Source organism: Eretmochelys imbricata, chromosome 7 (genome assembly GCF_965152235.1).
Source record: "Eretmochelys imbricata isolate rEreImb1 chromosome 7, rEreImb1.hap1, whole genome shotgun sequence".
NCBI lineage: Eukaryota > Metazoa > Chordata > Testudines > Cheloniidae > Eretmochelys > Eretmochelys imbricata.
In genome coordinates, this window is record NC_135578.1 from 123178307 (window position 1) to 123201035 (window position 22729).

Below are 22729 nucleotides of genomic sequence, written 5' to 3' on the forward strand. Positions count from 1 at the left end.
TCACCAACTCCCCGTGTGACCCAATCCAATTTGGGCTTGTCTCCATGGGAAAACTTAGCAGCAGAATTATACTGCCTTAAATGACAGCGCTGTCGGTACCGCCCCGGGTCCGGCCTCTGGGGCGAGCCTGGCTTTTCCCGGTGTGGCTCAAACAGACCTGAGTGAATCTGGAAATCTCCACTCGTACCTAGATCTGCCCAGGGAGTGACAGCCGCATAACGACTACCCCAGTCTAATTCTGCTGGTAAATTTCCCCATGTAGACCAGCCCTCTGAATCTCTGTGCCTCAGTCCCCCAGCTGTACCGCAGGGATAAGAGCCCTGCTTGGTGGTGGGAGATGAGAAGACGGGAGGTGGGGGCTGCTCGGATCCTGCGGGGATGAGGCCAGAGTAGCACCTGAGAGACATCCGTTAGTAACAAGCAGGGGGGCAATTGCCACACAATACCCAGGTGCCCCGCACAGCAGATGGCTCCGCGCCTGCCATTGACCATGTCGCAGTCGTGCGGGGCTCTTAGTGGAAATGGCAAAGCCACCTGGTAACAAACCACATCCGGGAGCGTACGGCAGATGCCCCCAGCTGCAGTGATGAAGCTGGAGGGGGGGCGTTTGCGCGAGTGCCCCGGTTTGCAAGGGGCCGCAGTGGGTTGGTTTGGGAGGCAGGAAGTCAACGGAGCAGCTAGTTCGAGCAGAACCGGTGGGGGGACGTCTACACGAGCTGGGAGGTGTGACTCCCAATGTGACTCTAGTGTAGACGTGCCCTATAAGGACAGCTCCCATTCCATGGATGTCCCGCGTGAGCTTGGCTTGACAAGCAATGTACACGTGCAGATGACCCAACAGGTAACTTCTCTCTTGATCCGGATGCTGACGATACTTGTCAACGGTTTGATGCCGCCTTTTGTGGCCTGGTGATACGGATGCCAGCAGCCACGCGCCACCATCCGCCCACCCCCTTGCTGAGCAGTGAAGGAAAAGCTGGCCGTGACCCGATGGCAGGATGGGGTGTTGCTGAGTGCACAGAGCTACCCGCTGAGGGGGTGCCAGGTTTGGATAGCCCCCGCCCAGCGAGTGAGCCGTCAGCCCGAGCCCCCGCCCAGCGTGGCAGGGGAGGCCATCGGGTTTGGGCTGAGAAAGGCCGCCATGATTTCCTGGTCTGGGTGCAGGCCAGCGGGGCAGGTGGGTCTCGCTCGACACGTGGCACCGCTGAGCCCGAACCCAAGCGCCTCCCGCTGTGGAGACACGTGGCTCTGCGGGCTCCTCCGTAATTGAACCGGGCCCCTGGTAGCCTGTGACCCTGCTCCTCCCGCTGCTTGCAGTCCAGGGCACAATCCACAGGCAGCTCCTTCAGCCCGGTGCCTTTGACGGGACCTCAGCCGGGGGCACCAAACGAGCTGCTGAAGAAGCCGGTGGCGGCCGGCCACGTTCTCCAGGGCAGATCTCCCCGGGGCTGCCCTGGTGCCCGGAGGGTTAAACGTGGAAAGGTCCAGCCCCTCCGACTAATGGGCTGCAACATCTCCCTCCTCCCGAAAGGCAAAGCAAATCACGTTAGCCGCCATGTGATTCCCTTCTGCCCTGCAGGGCTGAACTGAGGGCACCATGCCACACCTCGCCCCGTTGGGTCGGCTGCCGCCGTGCAAGGCCTCTCGCCTCTTCTGCCCATCAATCAAGCGGAGAGGCCCCAGGGCCCACCTCTCCCTGGCCAGGAATCCTCCAATGGCCTCGCGGGCATCGAGCGATTCCCCCCCTCTCCCTCTGATTTTTCCTCCCTGCTTTAAAAAAAAGTCAAATAAAGTAAGTGCTGAAATGAGCGAGAGGGCTGCAGTCAGGCGGCCCCATCCTCTGCCTCTCTAGGGCCCGCATCGCCCCGATGGAGGGGAGACCTGCCCTGCACGCCCACCGACGGATCACCGGGGTGAGTGACCTGGCTGGGGGAAGGGGAGCTCCTGGGCTTACCTCCCTGGCCCCAGCCCGCCCACTGCCTCCCTGCCAGGCTCTCTGTGCCGGCCGGCTGCCCCGGCTGGCATTCCGGGTGGGATTAGGGGGATTAGACCTGCACGCGACTTGGGCAACCTGGAGCCGGCTGCAGCTCCCAGCTACCGTTCCTGGGGCCGGGGCAGCGCAGGGATGTCGGCCACTGGGCTGGCATAACCCCCCTGCTTTGAGGGTTTGGGGGGGATATCTCAATTTGTCAGGACTGTGGGTTCTGTCCCACCTCTGGGAGGGGAGTGGGGTGTAGTGGTTAGGGGGAGGGGCTGAGAGCCAGGACTCCTGGGTTCTATCCCGGCTCTGGGAGGGGAGTGGGGTCTAGTGGTTAGGGGGAGGGGCTGGGAGCCAGGACTCCTGGGTTCTATCCCGGCTCTGGGTGGGGTGTAGTGGTTAGAGTGGGGGCACTGGGAGCCAGGACTCCTGGGTTCTCTCCCAGCTCTGGGAGGGGAGTGGGGTCTAGTGGTTAGGGGGAGGGGCTGGGAGCCAGGACTCCTGGGTTCTATCCCGGCTCTGGGAGGGGTGTAGTGGTTACAGTGGGGGTACTGGGAGCCAGGAGTCCTGAGTTCTATCCCAGCTCTGGGAGGGGAGTGGGGTCTAGTGGTTAGAGCAAGGGGGGGCTCCTGGTTTCTAGTCCCGTCTTTGCTGTGGACTCACTGCACAATGCTGAGGCAGACCCAGCACTCCTCGGTCCTGTGACATCCCTGGCTACGAGCCAGGACCAACACTGGGCTGTGTCCCGGGGGGGTGCGAGGGTTCGCTCGCTCTCAGGAAGCAGTTGCACTAAGGAGAAGCTGCTGCCCCGGGGAGCAATAGGCAGCTTCGTGGGGGAGCCTCCAAGGCAGGCGAGGCCCGAGTCAGGCCCGGCATGGGCTGGGCTGGGGACGCTGCAGGCCCATGGCAGGAGGGTCCCCAGAAAAACGAGGTGCAGCCGGTGGGGTCTTTCAGGGACCCCCAGTCTCACCCAACTTGGGAACAAACCCTGTTGTACTGCCCCCCGCTCCCTCGTTCTGCATGGCCTCACTGAGGAGCAGTGAGCAAACCCCCCATTCCTGCGCAGTGACCAGCTGGTTCCAAAGGGACTCTCCCCCCCCTTCCTAGAGCCGCCGACTGAAGCGGGGCACTGCCCAGGGTCGGCCCGGTCCCCGTTCACACCCGCTAGCTGCTGGGACTTGGGGATGGGCCTGGCTAGAACTGGGGCGAGGGGATTAAAAGTGATGGCTGAAGGAACTTGCTCCCCCTTCCTCCTCCCCCAGCATCATTGGCATCTCCCACCCCTTTCGCCAGGCCGAGTTAAACAAGGGACCCCCCCCACTCCCCAACTTTTGGGCTTCTCCAGAAAGGGCCAGAGGGAGGCGCTGCTGAGCCAGGCCCAGTTCTCCCCGCAGGATGGCTGCAGAGTTAGGGAGTTTTATAACCGAGGCAGAGAGACAAAAACGGGGCGGGAGAAAGCGATGGAGAAACACTAGGGGGGTGGCGGGGGACGAGGGGGCTGGAAAATGGCCAGCGAGAGAGAGACTGGGCGTTTTCAGGCAGAAAGGCCAGTGGGTGCCACCCACTCCCCAACTGTCTAGGTCAGTGGTTCTCAACCTGCGGCCTGTGGGCCGTTTGCGGCCCATATGACATCCTCAGGGCCATACAGCCGGTCCTGGATGCGGCCCACAATGGTAAATAGGTTGAGAGCCGCTGGTCTAGGTGAAAGGTGGAGAAGCTGAGAGATGGGCAGAGGCCGTAGGGCGCACGCTGCGATTATCCAGCCGCGCGTCCCAAACAAAGCCCATCGGTGCCAGTTTTCCAGGGCGAGTCCGGCCGTGTGCTCACTGGCCAAGCCCCTCAGAGGGCAAACGGGCGCCTGCAGAAACAGCCCAACTTCGAGGCGCCGGAGGCTCTGAAGCGCCAGGGTTTGGAAGCTGGATTCCGAGGGCTGCCCGGCTCCCACCGCAGAAGAGAACCGACGTGGGGGGGGGGGGGCTGCAGCTGCGCTCCCCTGGCAGGGGGGCATGGAAGGGCCAGCGTGGGGGGAGCGGCGGGATGGCACTGAGCGGGTGAGGGTCAGGGGAGCGCCGGTGGAGTGAACACGATCCAGTGGCTGGAAGTTGAAGCTGGGGCTGGAAACAAGAAGTCCATTTTGAACAGTGAGCGTGGCTGCGGGGGCAGCCTGGGGTGATGGTGGTGCTGGGCCATTGCAGGGCAATGCAGTGACAGGACGCCTTCCCGGGGGTGGGGACCATGCCATCCTGCCCTCTGTTGCTTTTTGATCCTGGGCAGGAGAGATACTCAGCTGGCCACCCCCTTTCTCCATTCTGCCCGCTGGGGCGGGTTCCTTTCCTGCCTCACTGCCCGAGCTGCACCAGGCGGGCACAACTGGGCAGGTATGGTTGATGCTGCTGCTCTGAAGCCTCTGCTGGGCCGTGGCCTGTTGCTACGTGACATCTCCTCGTGGGTGTCTGGCATCATCTTCAATCTGGACCAGTCCCTAGGTCCTCAGACCCAGGCTTTGGCTAGGCCTCGCTGATTCTTTCTGCAGAATATCCCCGAGCTATGGCCCTGCCCAGCCGCCCACACAGCGAAACGCTTGGCCAGGTTCTCCTCCTCTCACAGCTCGACTATTGCCACTGTGCTAGGTGCTGTACATACAACAGTCCCCGCCCCCCAGGAGATTATAATCACCGTTGACCAGACAGACAAAAGGTAGGTGAACCCCATTTTACAGAAAGCGGAACGAGGCCCAGAGACATTGACTTGCCCCTGGTCACCCCAGGATGTCTTTGCACCTTGCGGGGAGGGACCCCAGTTCTTGTCTGACCTGTAACAGGTTACACAGAGCTGGGCTTAGCGCTCAGATCTGCTGAGTTCCAGCCCGGTACCTGAACCCCCAGCTCAGCCTGTCCGCTCCCTCCTGCCCTTTCTCCAGTGCCTGATGTTCCTTGGCCAGCGGTGTTGAGCCCTGCGGCTTTCAACAAAGCTATCGGCAGGCCCAGCGCCCCCCCACCTCCCCCAAAACTCAGCCCCTGGTGTCTAGGCCCCAGACTCAGCTCTGTCCCCAGGTGTCCGGTGATGCCCCCCCTCCCTGCGAGGGACAGAGGGTCACTGTCTAATGCACATCCCTCACTGGGGAAAGGTTTTGCCGCACACGCTGGTCTTGCCCGCTTGGGCTGGGCTCAGCCCGTCTTCTGCAGCGAGCTCTGTAATCGGTGTCGTCCTCAGCACCTTCCTTCAAGGCCCATAAAGCTCCGCTAACAGCTGCCCTGGTTGTTGAATTCTCCAGCCAAAACGCCCTTTCGTGCACCACGGTTCTCTGAGGTACAAAGTGTGCGCCAAACCCCGCCGGAGCCCTACCACTGTCTTCGGAAAAGGGGAAAGGTTAAAAGACAGGCTCTGCCTGCTCCCCGCAGCGTAGGCTAACGAGCAAACAGGGATGGCTTCGGTTTCCTGCTGGAGTTCAGCTGCAGGGTGATATCTTGCAGGGTGCAGGTCCAGTCTGCCCACTCGACCGTGCGGCTCTCTGGGTCCTGGAAGGAGTGGCTCTTTAGGGGGATCCATCTGCCTTCAGGACTCCCCCCCTTCCATTTGCAGCCTTTGCTGCTACTTTCCTTCTCTTTCTGTTCTCCGCCTGCGAGGCGGCCTTTACTTCTGACGCCATGTCATGAGTCCGATATGGGCTGATGACTGGGCTTCCAGCCCAGAGAGAGACCCCAGGTTCTTTCATGCAGTGCCAGGGCAAGCTGTTGCATGCTCAGAGAAGCTATGAGAGAGGCAGGGTGCGGGGAAGGAGTATCTTTTATCGTACCAGCGTCTGTGGGTGAGAGAGACGCGCTTGTCTCTAATAGCCTGGGCCCGACACAGCTCTGCCACCACGTACGTCGCACACGGCGCCAGCCCGTGGCTGACCAGTGTAGCACCGCTGAGCACTCGGTTACTAGAGTCCCTGTCCCTGAGAGAGCCCAGCCCACGACAGACCAAGCCCAGAGCCTTGCATGGGACCCGGGAGTGAGCCTATGGGGCAGGGGAGCTTGCTGGGCCTCGGGGGCGCTCCAGCTGGGCTGCCAGGCATCGCTTTGGCTGCAGCCAGGTCAGGCGGCCACAGTGAAAGCTGGGAGAAGCTGGAGCCGCGTTGGGTGCATGGGAGCATCCGGTTTTCACCGCTGGGGCCAGCTGCGTGTCCCACCTGGGTGATCTGTGGCCAGAGGCGCTGGACTGGCGGTGGGATTGGAGCTGCAACCGCTCCTCCTCACTGCCCTTTCCCCTGGGCCCAGCGGGAGCCAGGTGCCCCCCATCCTGCAGGCAGGAGCCCCTGTGCTGGGCGCACAAGGATGGAGAGATGAGACACACTCCCCCCCGCAGCAGCTCATCTCACTTGTGACCTCGCAGAGAGGGGCTGGGTGCGGGGCGGGGAGAGCAGCTCGCGGCTCTGCCGTCTTCCCCCTCCTGCCGGGGCCGCGTCAGACCCCTGGCCATAGCTGCACTGACGCCTGCTCGTGTCTCTCCTCTCTCCTAGCACCTCACCTTTCCACTGCTCGCCACCACCCTGCTGGCTTCCTTCGGCTCCTCCCTGCTTTACGGCTACAACCTGGCAGTGGTGAACTCGCCGGCTGTGGTAAGAACTGTGTCCGTCTGTCTGTCTTTGCGGGGGAAAGTCGCTCCCTCCCCGGACTGGGAAATCCTAAGCCAGGCAGATACCTTGACCCAGCGGGTCTCCAGCAGGCAGATGAATTATACTGACCGCGGTGCGGCCACCTCTGGGGTGTTGAGCAGCAGGCCTAGGAGCAGGAAAAGAGAGGCAGCATCCAGGTGACGCTGCAGGGAGAAATGAGGGGATCAGGATGGGATCACCTGAGCCGGGAGGATGCCCTGCTCATACCCCGACTCTGACGAAACGCCCCATGGGAACTTTACTGACCATGACCGGGCAGGACCAACATTTACCCACCCCCACAGCGCCCCTTAGCACCATGGCTTAGTGCTGACGTGGAAGGAAGAGCCTCCCCTTACTAATTACCTTTGGGAAGTTCTTGCACTGATGCTAACAGGTCGGATCACAAAGCATCGTGGGGTCAGATCAGGGGCTTGGTAACCCAGCCCCCCCGGCACAGGGAGAAGCAGAGCGGGTTGAAGATTTCCCAGTAGAACGGTTTTGCCATTTTGTCGAAATCTAAACTTCCCAGGGAAACATGTCCTTTTTGACGACGTTTCACCGGGAAAACACTGTGAAGCCACGCATCGGCCCCAGTCGGACTGTTCGCTTTGACCTTGCCAGAATGGCCTGTTTCCGTTGGTCATCTGGAAACCGTTTTGGTTTGAAATCCGAGGTGGTTGTGGACAATATCAGATAACTTGGAAGGGAAGCTCGCGGCGTTGCTAAAACGGGAGGTTTCGACGGACCCGAAACGATGTATTTCCCGGAATTCCCTGGCGCAGGACATTTTGAAATTGGCTGTTTTCGTTCCTGGTTTGGAATGGAAGTGAAGTTTGAAATGTTGGGATTTCCGGCCCCCCAAATCCTGCATTTCAAGCCGCTCTGGTGCGAGGGGAAGCGGGACCAGCTCTCTGAGGTGCTGAGAGAGGAAGCCCTGAAATGATCAGAAGCTGGGAGTGTTACAGACACATTCAAAGACCCCGTAGGGCCGGCAATCCAAGCGCCGTGGGCACCCCGCTCTGCTAGCCCCCGTCTCTCTGCCTTGCAGCACATAAAGGCCTTCTACAATGCCACCTGGTCCCGGCGCTATGGGCAGAGCCTGAGCCAGGAGCTGCTCACCGTCATGTACTCGCTGACCGTCTCGGTCTTCGCCCTGGGGGGGCTGGTGGGCTCGTTTCCAGTCGGGATGCTCGTCGCTCGATACGGGAGGTAAGATGGGTGCAGGAGGGGGGCAGGACAGGGGGCCCATAGGGGGTGCACCCGTAGCCTGGCTAGAGGAAATAGAGGGGAGGATGGTGGCTTGTCTGCCCCGGTGCCAGTCATGGGGTGCCCGCCTCTAGACCAGATGGAGCAGGGGGATGCCCAGCAAATGGAGTCAGCAGCATTAAGCTCTGCCAGGGGTAGCGGAGAGGAGAAGCCAGCCTGACACATGCCCCACTCTTATGGGTGCAGGGAGAGCTGCCAGGAATGCCCCCCCCAAGCTCCCCATGGGACTGGGATGGAGAAGAGCGGGGAACGGCTGTTGGATGGAGGAAGAGAGAGCACGGAGCATCCTGCGGGGGCGTCATGCCCTGCAGAAGGGGGGCCCATGCCAGGTGGAGGGCTAATGTCCTGCCTGCCCCCCTGCTAGGAAGGGCACCCTTGTGCGGAGCACGCTGCTCGTCTTCCTGGCCGGCTTTCTGATGGGCTTCAGCCGCTACCTGGAGTCGCCCGAGATGGTCATGGCTGGCCGCTTCGTCATGGGGCTGCATTCAGGTAACGCCCTGCGTGGGCTGCCCCACCGCCTCCCAGGGGCTCTGCCTGGCTCTGGCACCCAGCCAGGCCTGCCTCGGCGCTGGCCCTGCTCCGCCCCTTGCTAACCCAGCGCCGGGCGGGTTTGCATCTCCCTCTGCGGCAGGAACGGGACCCGCCAGTGCCAGCCCAGATGCACACGTGGCCGCGGCTCCGTCCGGCATGGGGTTGGGCTGCTGCATGGGCGGGAGGAGGGGGGCAGGACGGACCCGCTGGGGCTGTGCCCTCCTGGGGGTCAAAGTGGCTCATGACCAAGAGGGGTGTCCCGAGATTGAACAGCCAGGCCCAGGGCATTCTGGGAGGAGAGGAGCTTGGCTGGAGCCTGCCCGGGGAGCTGCCCCTCCGTCCCAGTTGGGGTATTGGGTCTAGGGGGGATCCAGAGGGTGCCCTGCCTGGTGCCCAGTGTGACTCCAATTCCCTCCCCCGCCGCCTCCACATCTCACGTGGCTGCTCCTTGCCCTGCCCGTCTCCTTCTCCGCCCCAGGTATCTGTCTCAGCGTGGTGCCCATGTACCTGGGAGAAATTGCCCCCAAGACCCTGCGTGGCTTCCTGGGCCTGGTGCCCAGCATCTTCATCTGCCTGGGGGTCTTCTCCGCTCAAGTCCTGGGCCTGCCGGAGCTGTTGGGGGAGGTCAGTGCTGCTGAAATGCCCCTGAACCGCTGCTGCTTCCTACCAGCCCCCAGCCCCCGTAAGCTCCGGCCCCGCGGGAGGGTGGCCAGGGATGGGGGCATCTCCTGGGGGTCTCCAGGGTCCTGTGTCTGCTGTGCAAAGCGCTACGCTTGGGGAGGAAAAATCACATGCACAGCTGTGCACGGGGCCTGCCTGGATCTGCAGCTGGGCTGCTCTGACAAGGATCTCAGGGTTCCAGGGGCTCTGCCAAAGAGGCTGAGATCAGGCCGGGGAGTATTAACTGGGTGGCCGCACGTCCCACCCGGGAGGTGATCATCTCGCTCGGCTGGAGTCCTGTGTCCAGTTCCGGGTGCCGCACTTTAGGAAAGCGGGGGAATCCAGCAGAGAGCAGCAGAAAGGATCAAAGGTTTGGAAAGGCTGATCTCTGAGGAAAGGTTAAAACCCTGGGCATGTGTAGTCTGGAGACAGGAGGTCTGAGGGGGATCTGGGTACAGACTGCGCATCTGTGAAGGGCTGGTATCAAGGCGACAGGGATCAATTGTTCTCCATGTCCACTGAAGGCAGGACAAGAAGCAATGGGCTTAATCTGCAGGGAGGGAGATTTAAATTAGACATTAGAATCATAGAATATCAGGGTTGGAAGGGACCTCAGGAGGTCATCTAGTCCAATCCCCTGCTCAAAGCAGGACCAATCCCCAACTAAATCATCCCAGCCAGGGCTTTGTCAAGCTGGGCCTTAAAAACCTCTAAGGATGGAGATTCCACCACCTCCCTAGGTAACACATTCCAGTGCTTCACCACCCTCCTAGTGAAAAAGTTTTTCCTAATATTCAACCTAAACCTCCCCCACTGCAACTTGAGACCATTACTCCTTGTTCTGTCATCTGCTACCACTGAGAACAGTCCAGATCCATCCTCTTTGGAGCCCCCTTTCAGGTAGTTGAAAGCAGCCATCAAATCCCCCCTCATTCTTCTCTTCTGCAGACTAAATAAGCCCAGTTCCCTCAGCCTCTCCTCGTAATCATTTTTGTTGCCCTCTGCTGGACTCTCTCCAATTTGTCCACATCCCTTCTGTAGTGGGGGGCCCAAAACTGGACACAACACTCCAGATGTGGCCTCCCCAGAGCTGAATAGAGGGGAATAATCACTTCCCTCGATCGGCTGGCAATGCTCCTACTAATGCAGCCCAATATGCCGTTGGCCTTCTTGGCAACAAGGGCACACTGCTGACTCATATCCAGCTTCTCGTCCACTGTCATCCCCAGGTCCTTTTCCGCAGAACTGCTGCTTAGCCAGTCGGTCCCCAGCCTGTAGCGGTATATGGGATTCTTCCTTCCTAGGTGCAGGACTCTGCACTTGTCCTTGTTGGACCTCATCAGATTTCTTTTTGCCCCATCCTCCAATTTGTCTAGGTCCCTCTGGACCCTATCGCTACCCTCCAGCATATCTACCTCTCCCCACAGCTTGGTGTCATCCATGAACTTGCTGAGGGTGCAGTCCACCCCATCCTCCAGATCATTAATGAGGAAAGGTTAAAACCCTGGGCACATGTAGTCTGGAGACAGGAGGGAAACGTTTCTAACTCTACGGTGCTTAAGATCTGGAATAGGCGCCCGAGGGAGGTTGTGAAATCCCATCACTGGAGGCCTCTAGGAAGGAGGTTGGACAAACACCCCTCAGGGGTGGTCTAGGTTGATTTGGTCCTGCCTGAGCGCATCTCCCTGCCTGGCTCGTTGCAGGATGGATACTGGCCGCTCTTCCTGTCCCTGGTGGTCATTCCCGCCCTCCTGCAGCTCCTGCTGCTGCACTGGTTCCCCGAGAGCCCCCGCTACCTTCTGATTGAGAAGAACAACATCTGGGGGGCCACGGATGGTGAGTGGAGCCCTCCTGGCGGGGGGGTGGCTGATGTATCTCCTAGGGCCAGGCTGCTCCCAGAACCGGGTGAGGGGGGATTAGGTCTTACTGTGTCCTACCCCGTCCCAAATCCCAAAGAGACACATGATCCTGGAACTGCAGGCCCAAGAGCCCCCGGACCAGATTCTGTGCTGGTGCAAATCAGCTGCGGCTCTGCTGACCATCCAGAGCACTGCCTCCCCCTCCCGGCCCAGCCAGCTGCGGGAAGGCTCCTGCCTGCTCACCTCTCCAGGGCCCGGGTTCAAGCCGCAGTCCGTTGTGCTGCAGAGGTGGCTGCATCCTCCCCCAGCCCTGACCCAGCAGAGGGGCGTCCTCTGTGCTGGGGCTGCTGACAGGGGAAGCCGGGGAGGGCCAGGTGCGGAGGGGCATTTCCCTCTTTGTTGCACCATAAAGTGTCTGGGTGCCTCCAACCCTCCTGACTTCAGCCGCACACCCCGATGGGGCAGGGCAGGGCCTGTACAGATGGGAACTGAGGCACAGGGGCGCACAGCTGGGAATTGAGCCCAGATGGCCTGAGTCCCAGCCCAGTGCCTTAGCTTCGCACCGCTCTCCCCAGCGCTGCGCTGGTTCCTGGGGAAGGACGACGTGCGGGACGTGCTGGAGGAGATGCAGGAGGAGCAGCACTCGCTGTCCTCCGTGGAGACCATCTCCGCCTGGCAGCTCCTGCGGGACGGCTCCGTGCGCTGGCAGACCCTCTCTGTGGTGGTGATCCACATGGGCATGCAGCTCTCTGGGATCGATGCGGTAAGTGCTGCCAGGCCCACGCCCCATGCCCTGGAGGGGAGCTGCCCTCGGCCCCCCACGTCCCCTGCCCCAGAGAGGGGCTCCCCCAGGTCCCCCTGCACCTTCGGCCCTGGTGGGGAGCTCACCCCGTGCCCTGGAGGGGCTTCTGTCTCCCAGGAGCCTCCTGGCCCATTGACTCCTTGGCTTAGCAAGGAAATAGTCGTGCTGATCATGCAGCAGGTCCCTGCAATGGGGACCCTGGCCCAGGAGGAGCTAGGCTGAGCCCCCCCAGCTCGTCTCACCCAGAGCCAGCGAGCATCCCTGGGTCGGAACAGCCTCCAGTCCCATCCCAAGGCAGGCTTTGAACCGGCGACCGGGGGGCTCCTGCAGTGCCATGGCCAGAGCCCCCAGGGGTGCCCCCACCCCTGCTTGTGGTTCCTGAGTCCCGGGGGGGCCTCTCTCCCCCCAGCCCCACCACTGACCCCCTGCTGTCTCCCCTCCCCTCGGCAGATCTGGTTCTACACCAACACCATCTTCCAGCACGCCGGCATCCCGGGACCCGAGATCCCCTACACCACCGTGGGCACGGGCGCCATCGAGGTGCTGGCCGGCCTGCTCGGCGTAAGTGTCGCCGTGGCATCGGAAACACAGAGGGGGGGTGCGTGACCCCCACTGAGCAGTGTTAACCGGGGTCGGGGAGGGGTCACAGTGGGGGGCTGGGAGAGGATGCCGGTGGGGGAGAGGGCACCGGGGAGGGGTCACAGTAGGTGAGTTGGGGACAGGAGGCAGTGCAGGTGGGGGGAGGGGTCACACTGGGAGAGATGGAGGTGGCAGGGGTGCAGGTCGGGGGGTGCTGGGGAAAGGGGTCCCAAGGGCTCATTCTGGCTATACTAACTTCAGTGGAACAGCCCATAATAACCCCTGTGAGCTGAGGCCGTCGCTGGGCGGGGGGGCTGGTTTACGGCTTTCCCCCTCAGTGCCCAGCCGGCTGAGCTAGGAGCCCCCTTGCCCCCGGCTCCACCGCTGCCTGGCTTAGCCGGAGAGTTGGTGCCGCGCTGGGCGGATTTACAGCCCTCGGCCCGTGGGCGCCCACCCAGCCGCTGGAGCTCAATTCGCAGGGCGGGCGGCCCCCAAGTGGCCTGGCCTGGGTGAGCAGCAACCCCGGGCAGGGACCCCAGCCCCTCAGCCCCCGGCCTCCCAGCAGCAAGCGGCCCCAGCCGGCGGGCAGGAGCTCAGCAGGCTGGCGGCGCCGGTGGGCTGATTGATCCGTGGCATGGACACCAACGGCCCCCGATGGACGTGCCGAGATTGGGTCTAAAATTACAAGCATTTGTTCTGCTGCCAATATCCCCCCTGCTGCTGCGGCTGCTCTGGCTCCCCACGCCCGCCCCACGCCCCAAAGCAGCTGCCTGCCTCCACTGGGCACTCGGGGCAGCTCAGGCCTGGCTGGGGCCAGCTTGGCCCCGCTGCTCCGGGTCACTTCTGCCCTGGGCCCTGGGATTCCAGCCCATGAGTGAAGGGGACAGGCGGCTGCTTCTCTGTCCCCTTTCAACATGCAAGGTCCTAGAATGCTGGTGGCCCCTGCTCTAACCACTAGCCTGCCCTCCCTCCAGGGCTGGGAAAAGAACCCAGGAGTCCTGACTCCGACAGTGCCCCCCCGCTCTAACCACTAGCCGGCCCCCTCTCCCAGGGCTGGGGAAAGAACCCAGGAGTCTGAGAGGTTACCGGGTAAGTGTCCCACCCTCACCCTCAAGCTCCTGAGTCAGCCAATGAGAACTGGGTCTGGTGACGTCATATATTGGTGCTGTGCGTTATTGACTGAGCGTGTTGTCGCTCTGTGCCCTGTGGGGCGGGTGGGTGTTGGGGGCTGGTGGGTCTCATGCCCTCTCCTGCTAACACACCCCGTGCCGCTGGCCTTTCCCTGCAGTGCTTCACCATCGAGAAGCTGGGCCGGCGGCCGCTCATCATCATCGGCTTCTCCTTCATGGGCTTCTGCTGCGCCAGCATCACCTTGGCCCTGGTGCTGCAGGTAGGAGCGTCCCACCGGGAGGCCCCTCGCCCTGGCACCTCCCTCCCAGACCTGCAGGGGCCAGCGCGCTAATCCCGGGTACCGCCCCCCGCCCCCGCGAGCGCTGCTGGGCTCTCGCGCAGCCCCCGTCGGCTGGGCTCCTGTAGCCGGCTGTTTCGGGACACGCCGATGAGTTACATTGGAGTGAGGCTGGAGCAACCCACTGGCACCATTGCAGGGCAGCCAGGGGCCGGATCCTGCTCTGGGGCTCGAACCGTGAGAGAAGCTTCTTTAGCCAAAGCCACTTTGTGTCTGGTGCAGGCCGGGAGAGAGCTGGGTGCGAAGGGGGGCTGCGGGTCAGGAGTGAGGGGCACCGGCACAGCTGGGCGGGCAGGACTGGGAAAGCATGGGGCTGTGGGTCGGGACTGAGGGGCACTGGCCGAGCTGTGTGAGGACTTTGCCTGGCATGTTGCAGCTGGTTTTCTCTCCCTCAGCCCTTCGGTTTCCCACAGAGCAGCTCCCCAGATTTGCTTTGCAAGGAGGCAGTAACTGGGCTGTTAGTCTAGCAGTGTACAGCCACCCCCAGCTTCTGCACCTTCCCTCCCCAGGCTACGGTGCCCTGGATGCGCTACCTCAGCATAGCCTGCGTCATCGGGATCATCACTGGCTTCTGTATGGGACCAGGTGGGTGCCAGGGCCTCCCTTCTCTAAAACAAACAACGGAATGGCTGGGGCTGCGTGTCGGGGCACCTGTGTGGAAGGAGGGAGCCTTAGACTGGACTAGCAAGCTGGGGGGCTGCAGGAATCCAGTGAATTGGCAGAACTGGGTGGAAGGAACTTCCCAGATTCAGCAATGGCCCAAGTACATGAAGGTTCAGGATTTTCCTTCCTCTGAAACATCAGGTGACAGCACTGATGGGGACCGGGCCATTGAACTGACCCACCAGCGCTGGATACAGTGTGGTCGGATGCACCATGCCGGACTTGGTAGCCCAGTGGTTTGATCTGGTAGGGTAGGACTTGGCAGACTTGTCTGGACCAATGGTGGGACCAAGGATGCAAGGTCCTGGGATGAAACCCTCACACACCCAGATCCAGGGAGGGCTGCGATGAGATTGCTCCCCTCCATATCCCCCCCTACATTTAGCAAACTCCTCAAGACCCTTCTGCACATGCTAATAAACTTCTCTTACTTACTTAGTAGGCGAATGGTTTTCCACCTTTAAATAAGCGTGGAAGTGAGAGCTCCCTAAAAATGATGAACGAGGCCTGGAATGGTTTACCCAACTGATGTATGAGTGGGGCTGCCAACAGATCTATAATTCATTCTCAGCCCAGAATTTATTTGCTGTAATTACATCTTTAATTAGGGTTTTAATGGCTCATTGTTCACAAACAATGATGAATCGGACTTAAAAATACATATATATATATATTTATTCCTGGCGAGCTGTGAGTAACGGTCCATCAGGGGCTGCTTTTCCCCATGTGAAATTTTTTTTGCATTAAGTATCTTCATTAAAGCAAAAAGAAAAGAAGTACTTGTGGCACCTTAGAGACTAACCAATTTATTTGAGCATCCGCTTTCGTGAGCTACAGCTCACTTCATCAGATCCGATTTGGAAATTTTCTTTTCTTTTTGGAAATACAAACTAACACGGCTGCTACTCTGAAACCTTTATTAAAGCAGTGCATATGATTGCTTTCCTACTCTGGGAGGTTCTGGTCAAACCATCATGGTTAATATCATAACTGTACATATTGCAACAAACTCAAAGTCCCCTAGCTACTCAGGGCTTCAGGGCAACCCTGGGGATAGAACTGGCCTCTCGTGCTCCAAAAGCACAGGCCCCAACGCTTGAGTGAAAGGAGAATCTCCCTCAATTATTATCAGTATAGGGCAGATGAGACACAGTGGAACAGTTATGAGTTCACACACTAGATGGCAGTGGTGCATAAAGCCCCATCTTTTCTCTATGGTATTTTTAAATTCTTTTGAAATACTGTTTGAATTAATATCTTGTGGTATCTGGAGGTCTCAAATTGCTTTCCCCATGGGGTTGGATACAGGGTCAGTAATAGGATGCAGTCTTTCACCTTTAAGTAGCCAGTTCAAATCCAGCCACAGGTAAGCAGTGTCCAGCCGCCCTCACCTGGAATGAACAAGTGGTCTCAGCCCAGTTCTTGGTGGACAAATTGGGCCAATGAAAAATTTCCCATCAAAGCTATTTTTCAACAGCAATTCGTAGAGCTGATCAGAAAATGGTATTTCCATCCCACAGGAAATTCCAACCTCTGATAAAATTTGTTTTTGTTCTGAATTGGGCTAAAAAGTTGGACTGTTTCACCAAATGAACCATTCCAAAATGTTGTATTTGAAAACACCGAAAACACCTTATCAAAATGTTTCACTTGAATAATGTTAGGTTTCAGAGTAGCAGCCATGTTAGTGAGCTGTAGCTCACGAAAGCTTATGCTCAAATAAATTGGTTAGTCTCTAAAGTGCCACAAGTCCTCCTTTTCTTTTTTTGAATAATGTTGTTAATAATTTTATATATATGTAAGTCTAAACAAAAGTTGGAATGAAACAGAGTCGAAAGAACACACTCCTTTGGATTTTGAATAGTTTCTAAACTTTTTCTGCAGTAAATTGGTCCATCAAAAAAAAAATTTCAACCAGATCTAAAAATTGCATTTTCTACAACAAAACTTCATGAGAAGCGTCTGCTTTCTGCAGAAAACTTAGATTTTTCATCAGCAAATGGAATAGCTGAAACCCAAACTATTTCAGCTGTGAAATCCTGCCCCGGTGTCTCATGGGAGTTACAGTTCAGTTGCCCCATGGCCACTTTCTCCTCTGTGGGCTCAACTCCTCAGCTGGACTACATCTCCCATGGTGCACTATGGCCAGGGACTCCCAAGATGCACCACCTGCCCTCCAAAAGGTGAGTCCATGGTGCATTATGGGAAATGGAGTCTGACAAGGGAACCTGGCTTATAGAGGAGAATGGGCGCATGAGAGACCTGTACTTCAACTCCCATAAGGCAACGCAGTGGAATTTCCAAATTGAATTATTTCAGTTTTCGAACTTTGGCCAAAAATCAAAATTTTAAGTGGAAAAGTTTGATTAAAAGGATTTTTCATTTTCGTCAAATTTTTCTGCGGAAGAACAAACCTGTTGTGACCGGCTCTCTGGACCAGCCCCCCCACAGCCCAATCCCCCGCCACATTAGCAGCCTCAGCAGAGAGGCCCAGCCCCGGGGCTGAGCTGGGTGCATTGGTGGGGGATGGGGAAGCTTGCCCTGCAGTAGCCCAGGCTGTACCTGCTGAATCGCTGGAGCCCGTTAGTCTCCAGGGCACCTTCGCCAGGGACCAGCCTGGCGCTTGGGGGCAGCGGCTGTGTGATGCGTGAGCCGTGTCTGGTTCTGGGAGGGGCAGGGCGCTGTGCTGGGGATTGCAGAGTCGCTGGAGAAACCCGTGCTTTCTCTCCAAGGGCCGCTCCCCTATGGGCCCCGGAAAGGCACTTGCCCAGCAGCTGGAGACTTGACCAGCCAGTTCGGCAGGCTGCTGGACCCCCGGTGGGGCAGGCCCTGGGGGCGGGGAGGGAGAGAGAGGGTCCCAATTCTGAGATCACTCACACACCTTTCAGTCCGGAGTCACTCCTGGTTCACGCCCCAGACCCCGGGTTTCACCTTGGCCTTTTCCTGGGAGGCTCCAGGCTGGCACCTGGCTACTGACGCTCTTTACCCTCTTCCCCCACCGGATGCAGCCCAGAGGCGTCTGTGGGACTCGAGCCCCCTGGCACGTGGTCTCCTCATGGGCACCCGCCGCAGAGACCGCTAACCCTCTCGTTGCTGGATTGTGATCCCATGCCAGCATACAAGACATTTAACCCACCTCTCACCTGCCCAGCTGGTGTGCCCTTCCTGATGACCGCGGAGCTCTTCAAGCAGTCGCACCGCCCCGCTGCCTACATTGTTGGGGGGTCCCTGAACTGGCTCTCCAACTTCACCGTGGGCTTCGTCTTCCCCTTCCTACAGGTAATGACCAGCCATGGGTGTGGCCTGGGGTAGCACCCAGCAGCCCCAGTCAGGGATCAGGGTGCTAGGTGCTGTCCACGCACACTGGAAGATGGTCCCTGCCTCAGATAGCTAACAGCCCACCCCTAGACGAGAGGTGGATACAGACAGATGGAGGAGCATGAGGGAATAATAGGACGAAATTAGAGGGCAGCAAGTTTTTAACAAGCCCAGTGAAACACGGACTCATGCCACATGTTGTTAACCTGAGGAACTCACTGCAGCAGGAGATGAAGTCCAGATAGATCACTTCTGCTGCACCCCACTGCCCCATACACTAGGCCTGTTACCCTTCACAGAAGGAAACTAGGTTGGTTGGGCATGATTTTTCCTTGACTGTAAAGTGCGACATTCCCCAGAGTACAATCGGGACCAAAGAATAGCTGTGTCCCCTCAGTCCTCCAACCTGGGGGGTCCTTTACGCTGCTTTGCTCTGAGAGCTACCACTCCTGGTCTGCTCACATACAGCCTCCAGCATGCAAATCACTCCCAAGTCCCAGGTATACTGTCTGAGTGTTGTAGCCAGCCACTCATGAATTACACTGGAGAGCAGCACCAGCAAATTCCCAGTCCCAAACGCTCCCCAGAAATGTCTGGCTGGTACTGCTCGGCATCCTCCTGGACAATACAAGCTCACATAAAGTCTGTCATTTATTAATAGAATTTCATACACACCCTTCTTGCTACCTCAAATAGAGTTTCCCAAACACTTCAATTCAAACATGTTGCTTTAGATCAAACAAAACAACAAGTTTATTAACTACAGAAAGCTAGATTCTAAGTGATCACAAGTAATGAGGCATAAAAGTCAGAATTAGTTACAAGAAAATTAAAAGTAAAATGCAACTAATGCCAAACTTAACAAAACTAAATGAATCCAAAGCAAAAGTCACTCTCACTTGTCTCTTCAGTCCTACTGGCTGAACTCTTTTCAGGCAGGATCTCTCCCCCAGTCCAATGCTTCCTTGTTCTTCAGCTGTTGCTGATGCCAGGGGTAGAGAGAAAGGTAGAGGCGATGTAGTACACTTTTACTCCTTTGCTATAGTTCTTTCCCTTCGTTGGGAGTCATCTCCAGCCAAGGTTCAGAAGACAGAAAGTCTGTGTGGGTGGGAACGGCAAGCTGTTCCTTTGTCAAGATGTAGATTTTTTTTTCACCCACACCCTCTTTCCTGCCAAAGAATGGCCATTTAACCAGGTGATGGCCCATTTAATCTTGTGGACATCTGGCCAAGGCATCAGCCAGCCTTTTGTCTGTGAGGAACTGGTTTGTGGCTGTTCCCCAGACTTAGAGCATGTCTTAGCAATACCATATGGTAGAATCTTATAACTATACATACAATGTTGCCACACACATTTTACCAGAACAATAATGATCAGCAAATTATGAGTTTTCAAATGATACCTTGCAAGCCATACTTTGTACAAGATTTATCATAGGGGTTCAGACTGTCACAAAGTCCATGCTGGCAATTCCTCATAATCCTACTATCCTCCAGGGGCTTAAAATTGATTGTTTAATAATCTGTTCAGTATCTTTCTAGGTCTTGAAGTTAGGCTGACTGGTCTGTAATTGCCTGGGTCCTCTTTATTCCTCTTTTTGAAGATAGGTTCTGGGTTTGCCCTTCTTCAGTCCTCTGGGACTTCCCCCATCCTCCCTCAGTTCTCTCAAAAATAGCAGCTAATGGGGCAGAGATTGCTTCAGCTAGCTCCTTAAGTACCCTGAAGTGAACATCATCAGGCTCTGCTGACTTGAATACCTCTAACTTTTACCTCTTTAACCTGTTCCTTCCCAGTTCTGGCTCAAGATCCTTCCCATGTTGTTAATAATAAGTGTGTTAAGCAGCTGGTCACCATTAACCTTCTGCGTGAAGAAAAATATCCTCTGGGGGGGCGTTCTCATGCTACAGAGGTCTCTCCAAGGGGCAGAATTAAACCACTGGCCAGGGACATCATGGGGGAGGCTCCACCTTCCTCTCTATCGGGTTTGCCCTACCTGGCCTCCTCACCTTGGGGCAAGGGCCCCACCCGTGGGAATGGATTTCTCCTGGCAGCCAGTCCCGTCCAGCAGGTCAGTGCCAGCACCCCATTGCGCACATGAGGAATGGAGGCACAGAGCGGCTAAGTGACTAGCCCATGGTCACGCATGGAAACTGTGGCGCAGCAGGGCCTTGAACCCAGGTCTCCTGAATCCTGGCCCAGCATCTTACCCACAAGCCCAGCCTTCCCCTGGAATTGTAAGGCACCAGCCCCTGCTGAAGGGGAGGTGCCCGAGGCTCAGTGGGGCGGTGGAACAGCCCCGTGGGGTGGGAGGCAGGGAACAGGACTAGGGGCATGAGTGGGCTGGGCCCCTCCAAAGTGGGATGCAGTGCTAGGTGGGCCCAGGGCCAGCTGGGAATCCCTTCTGAGGCCGCGTTCTCTCATTGCTCCAGATGTCAGCCGGCGCTTTCTGCTACCTGGTGTTCTGCGGGGTCTGTGTGCTGGTGGCCCTTTACGTCTACATCGTCATCCCTGAGACCAAGAACAAAACTTTCATGGAGATCAACCAGATCTTCGCCACCCGCCACCCCTTCCTCGCTGCCCCGGCCGGCGCCGTCAAGATGGTCCCGCTCGGCGGTTACGGGGCCCTGGAGAACAGCTCCCTGGAGCTCTCCGGATCCAGCCAGGAGTGACCCACTCTTCTTCCCCCTGTTGTAGCACCCCAGCCCTGGCGGGTCAGGCCGGGAGGGGGGCTGGGCTCAGATGCGGGTGGGGGTGGTTGCTGAGGCTGCAGATTAATTCCCTTCCTTTAACCTCTTCCCGCCTGGCTCGGTCCCAAAGGCCATGAGCGGTCGGTGGGGTTGGAGGCGTCGGGATTGAGGGGAACCGGCAGTGCTGGGGGGGCGGGGAAGGAGGCCAGGGCTGCGACAGGAGATGGGCTGCGGGTCGGGTGTGAGGGTCGCTGGGCCCAGGCTCTGTCCCTCCCCATCCCACCAGTTGCCTTCTCCTCCAGGAGTCCCAGGGCAGCTGCTCCAGGTTGCTGCTCTCCGGCCCTGCAGGGCATCGGGCCTGGATCACCCTGCACCTGCCCTGCATGGCGGAGTCGGTGCCAGCCTGAGGCAAAGAGCCAGCAGGCTCAGCGGCTGCCCACTGTCCCCGTGGTCAGGGGAGAACCCCTGCTCCCCCCAGGGCCTCGGCTGCCCCTGGCTGGGAGCTGAGTGGGGGCTCATCCCTGGGCTCCAGCCTGGGCGTTGGAGTCTTTCCTCTCCCCACCATGAGCTCTCTGGGTTTTCCCCTTGGCACGGTGAGCCAGGGCCGTGGGTGAAGCAGCCGCAGCCGGCCCCACCTCTGGAAGCAGTGACATCACCGCGGTGGGCAGGTGTTGATTGGCTGGTGCTGCCGGGGTGTCATTCCTGGAAGGACCACCCTTGAAGAAGCGGGACTTCTTGGAAGGCCCTGGGGCGGGGGGCAGGCGGATCCTGCCCGGGTCCTGGGTGTGACGCCCAGGGGGAGGGAGGTCCCGGGGAATTGAATAAAGGAAATTGCCTGTTCTCAGGCTGCAGTCGTGTGCAGTGCTGGGGGCGGGTCATTCCCTGGACCTGATTTGGGCTCCACAGTCCCCAGAGCGGTTGTCTCATTAAACACGGAGATACGTCAGCAGACCTATGGAACGGGGCTGCGGGTCGGGAGTGAGGGGCACCGGCAGTGCTGGGGGGGCGGAGAAGGAGGCCAGGGCTGCGACAGGAGATGGGCTGCAGGTCGGGAGTGAGGGGCACCGGCAGTGCTGGGGGGGCGGGGAAGGAGGCCAGGGCTGCGACAGGAGATGGGCTGCGGGTCGGGAGAGAGGGGCACCGGCAGTGCTGGGGGGGTGGGGAAGGAGGCCAGGGCTGCGACAGGAGATGGGCTGCGGGTCGGGAGAGAGGGGCACCGGCAGTGCTGGGGGGGCGGGGAAGGAGGCCAGGGCTGCGACAGGAGATGGGCTGCGGGTCGGGATTGAGGGGAACCGGCAGTGCTGGGGGGGCGGAGAAGGAGGCCAGGGCTGCGACAGGAGATGGGCTGCGGGTCAGGAGTGAGGGGCACCGGCAGTGCTGGGGGGGCGGGGAGGAGGCCAGGGCTGCGACAGGAGATGGGCTGCAGGTCGGGAGTGAGGGGCACCGGCAGTGCTGGGGGGGCGGGGAGGAGGCCAGGGCTGCGATAGCAGATGGGCTGCGGGTCGGGATTGAGGGGCACCGGCAGTGCTGGGGGGGTGGGGAAGGAGGCCAGGGCTGTGACAGGAGATGGGCTGTGGGTCGGGATTGAGGGGAACCGGCAGTGCTGGGCGGGTGGGGAAGGAGGCCAGGGCTGCGACAGGAGATGGGCTGCGGGTCGGGAGTGAGGGGAACCGGCAGTGCTGGGGGGGCGGGGAGGAGGCCAGGGCTGCGACAGGAGATGGGCTGTGGGTCGGGATTGAGGGGAACCGGCAGTGCTGGGGGGGCGGGGAAGGAGGCCAGGGCTGCGATAGCAGGGGGAGTTTGGCAGGACTAAGGGATCGGGGTGGGGGAGGGGGGTTGTGAGGCTGCAAATCAGTTTTGTGGATTCGCCCCTTGCTCAGACCTGATGTGGCGGCCTCTGTCCTGGGCAAGGGGAGGCCGAGGCTTGGTCAGCGGGAGCCGCCTGGCGGTGCCACCCGGGCGAATGACAGATCCCCACTCCCCCCATGTGCCCCTCGCTGAGCCGACTCCTGCAGGGGTTGGATGGGGATGGGAGAGGAGCCCGGCTCAGCCTCCTGGCCGCTCTCTGGGGACAGCCTGCCCGGGCAGTGGGGGGCCGCATGTTGCATTGGCCGGGCCCTCGGTCGGGGGTCCCTGTGCTCCAGGCTAGACACTCTCCCAGAGGGGATGTGCCATGTGGCACTTTGTCTGGTTGCTGGGATGGCACAAGCTCTGCGTCCCGGCGCCTCTTACCTGCCCGGGAGGAGGGAGGAGAATAGCAGCTCGATCTAGCGCAG

At 59.2% G+C, this 22729-nt stretch overlaps 1 protein-coding gene across 1 annotated transcript; it reads left to right on the forward strand.

Moving 5' to 3' along the window:
* Positions 1–490: 490 nt before the first annotated feature.
* LOC144268232 (solute carrier family 2, facilitated glucose transporter member 5-like) lies at positions 491–20435 on the forward strand. Its single transcript, XM_077822883.1, has 13 exons — positions 491–537; positions 1853–1913; positions 6483–6581; positions 7669–7829; positions 8251–8375; positions 8896–9041; positions 10781–10913; positions 11512–11699; positions 12189–12299; positions 13606–13707; positions 14295–14370; positions 17600–17727; positions 20196–20435. Exons 1-13 carry the CDS (start codon positions 491–493, stop codon positions 20433–20435), a joined length of 1617 nt encoding a protein of 538 aa, XP_077679009.1.
* The last annotated feature ends 2294 nt before the right edge of the window (positions 20436–22729 follow it).

Bases quoted from the DNA above. Each gene is read 5' to 3' on its own strand.
- LOC144268232 (XM_077822883.1), top strand. From the start codon at position 491: ATGTCGCAGTCGTGCGGGGCTCTTAGTGGAAATGGCAAAGCCACCTG. The intron at 7,830-8,250 runs GTAAGATGGGTG...CCCCCCTGCTAG, and splicing joins CTCGTCGCTCGATACGGGAG to GAAGGGCACCCTTGTGCGGA. The intron at 17,728-20,195 runs GTAATGACCAGC...TCATTGCTCCAG, and splicing joins TCGTCTTCCCCTTCCTACAG to ATGTCAGCCGGCGCTTTCTG.